Source organism: Gastrolobium bilobum, unplaced genomic scaffold, assembly GCF_033153095.1.
Source record: "Gastrolobium bilobum isolate Gb01-03AN ecotype WA unplaced genomic scaffold, APGP_CSIRO_Gbil_v1 utg35967, whole genome shotgun sequence".
Taxonomy (NCBI): domain Eukaryota; kingdom Viridiplantae; phylum Streptophyta; class Magnoliopsida; order Fabales; family Fabaceae; genus Gastrolobium; species Gastrolobium bilobum.
Window position 1 is genome coordinate 39,772 of NW_026898684.1, and position 2,824 is coordinate 42,595.

Below are 2,824 nucleotides of genomic sequence, written 5' to 3' on the forward strand. Positions count from 1 at the left end.
GGGATAGATACCTTCCACTGGTAGAGTTCTCGTATAATAATAGTTTTCATTCCAGTTTGGGCATGGCACCTTATGAGGCTTTGTATGGCTGGCAGTGTAGATCACCTACTTGTTGGACTGAGGTTGGAAAGGGGCAATTGATTAGACCAGATTTGGTACATGACACTTCTAATCAGATCATAATGATCTGAGATAAATTAAAGGCACAGAGTTGCCATAAGAGCTATTATGATCACAAGCATCGACCTCTGGAGTTTGCACATTGTCTTTGTGAGGTTGTCACCTGTGATAGGTGTGGGGCGTGCTCTTAGAGTAAGGAAGCTGAGTCTCAGGTTTATCGGTCCCTATCAGATAATAAAAAGGGTGGGACCGGTGGCTTATCAGCTTGCATTGCCTCCACAATTATCTAGTATTCATGATGTATTCCACGTGTCTCAACTTCAGAGATATATTCGGGATGAATCCCATGTTGTACAGCCTGACGAGGTTCAGATAGGGGAGGATCTTAATTCTCCCGTGGGGCCGTGGAAAATTCTTGGTAGAGATGAAAGGAAATTGAGAAATAAGATAATCCCTACGATAAAGATTCAATGGGAAGGCAAGACGCCTGAGGAGGCTGCTTGATAGCGTGAGGATGAGATCCTCCGGCTATCCTGAGCTGTTTCCAAGTATGATCCTATTTTGCGATCAAAATCCTAAAAAGGTGGGGTGAGTATAATAACCCTCAAATTGTAGTTGTGGATTTAATATTGAAGAATAATTATAAGGAAAGAAAAAGAAATAAAGTCACCTTTGGTGAAAAAGGACTTAAAATGACAGTTGAGGGGTAAAAATGTGGGTAATCAAAGTTACCCAAAAAGTGAAAGTAAAGTTAGAAACATAACTAGAAAAATATTCTAGGCTATTGGATAAAGTTTGGTAATGAATGGAGGTGAGTAGATAGATAAGCTTATACCCCTGGTATAGTAAATTGATTTAAGTGACTAAGGAGTCACTGTTCCCCTCCGTCTTTGTAAGAACCTGCACCATTAATTAAGGAATTTAATTAATTAATATGAGAAAATAGGAAATTATTCCATAATTGACCCTAATATTTATTATAAGGCTTAAATAAATATAGTAAGTGATTTATAATGGTGAAAGTCGCTTTTCGGAAGAAAAGTGCAGATACCGGTTCTGCTAGTCGGTATAAATGCATACCGAAAAAGTATCCCGGAAAATTATAATAAGTGCATGAATATTCTTAGAATAATATATAGGACTTGTAAAACGAGTTTCAAGTTAAAATAATGTGAACTGATGCCATAACTGATACTGGCTATGGAAAAGCGCGTACCGGAAAGGTACTCCGAAAAATATAATAAAAATATGTTAATTCTTGTAAAATTGAGTAGGTTAAGAATCCTGAGTTTAGGATTAAAATACTAAGCGTAGCAATTAAAGTTAATACTGTCTGTTTTATTGTAAAATGGCTATATATACTCTCTTTAAGGGCACAAAACCCTAGGTGCCACTCTCTTCTACGTGGGTTTTCTTTGGTGGCTGACCAGAAATACTGTTTCATTGCCATTTTCATCATTTTGAGGCCAGGTGGTCATCTTGTGCTTGTTTCTTCATGAAACCTTCTCCCTAAACACTTGTCCTTGAGTGAGTAAGTCTTGTGAGGTTAAAAGGCACCATTTTTTTGAGTGTCCAGCCACTGTGGTGAGGTGTTGAGAGGCTGAGTTGGAGTGTTGCTTGGTGTGAGCCTTTGTTCATGCCATTGGAGGGTCCAAGTAGCCATCTTTGAGTGGAAAGGCCCAAACTTGTGCTGCATTTTTGTGCTTGGACCAAGTCAGAACCTTGGAGGTTACAAGTGAGCTCCAAGAGCACCTTCTTGCTCTGTTTTGAGCTTGTGGTATGATCACCAACCTTGAACTTGAGTTTTTATGCTTAAAAATGGAACCTTGATGCATGTAAAGGTTAAAAGATGATAACTTAACGTTGGGTAATGTCAAACACATCTAGAAATGCATGTTTAGGTGTCTTTAATCGGTAAAAACCCAATCTTGGAAGGATATTTCCCGATCATGCAGAAACTGCTTTATGTCGTGAAATATCTGAATATCTGGTCGTGAAATATCCGGATATTGGATATCTGGATATGGGGATCAGGATATTCGGATATTGGTATCCGAATATGGGGTTTCTGATATCCGAATATGGATATCCGGATATTATATCCGGATATACATATCCATATATGGTATCCGGATATGGCATATCCGGATATGTCCCCGAGGAATATTCGGATATTCTGGGATTTTGTAGAACAGTAGCTGTGCTGTGTGTACAAAAGGCTATTGGGGGTTTGTGGACCCTAGATTGATGAAGTTGAACTTCTGTAATTAATGAACTAAGTCAGAATCATGTGATTAAAGGCTTATGGCTTTGTGGGAACCCCTAAGACGTAAAACGTAAAAGGAAAATGTAGTCTTTATGTTAATGCTTTGAGCTATGTATGTTGATATGCTTGCTGGTCCTAAATCAGATTGTGATCTGCTGTGTGTTGGACTTGAGTTGTGAGGACTCTTGGCATTGGATAGTGAGCTTGCAAGGTAAGCTTTCGTGTCCTCGATTTAGCCATGTTGTGGTTCCACTATGTCCCATGGGGGAATGGTTATATGCATGTTGTGTTACATGCTTTTGCTGTTTTGGAAATGCTATTGAGCTGTTATATGCTAGTGCCTTTTTGATATGCATGTGGTGTTCCACCTATACGGTAAGCCTGAGTATGTGGTACATACAATATGGTGAGGCCGTGGGTGAGGTGCAAGCGGTGTTC

The 2,824-nt window shown here is 39.3% G+C and overlaps 1 protein-coding gene across 1 annotated transcript; it reads left to right on the forward strand.

The window, feature by feature from the left end:
- The first annotated feature begins 228 nt into the window (after positions 1 to 228).
- On the forward strand, positions 229 to 624 carry LOC133318318 (uncharacterized). Its single transcript, XM_061520308.1, has one exon. The coding sequence runs from the start codon at positions 229 to 231 to the stop codon at positions 622 to 624; it is 396 nt and encodes a 131-aa protein (XP_061376292.1).
- The last annotated feature ends 2,200 nt before the right edge of the window (positions 625 to 2,824 follow it).

Excerpts from the sequence above, each read along its gene's own strand:
- LOC133318318 (XM_061520308.1), top strand. The coding sequence starts at position 229 with ATGATCACAAGCATCGACCTCTGGAGTTTGCACATTGTCTTTGTGAGG.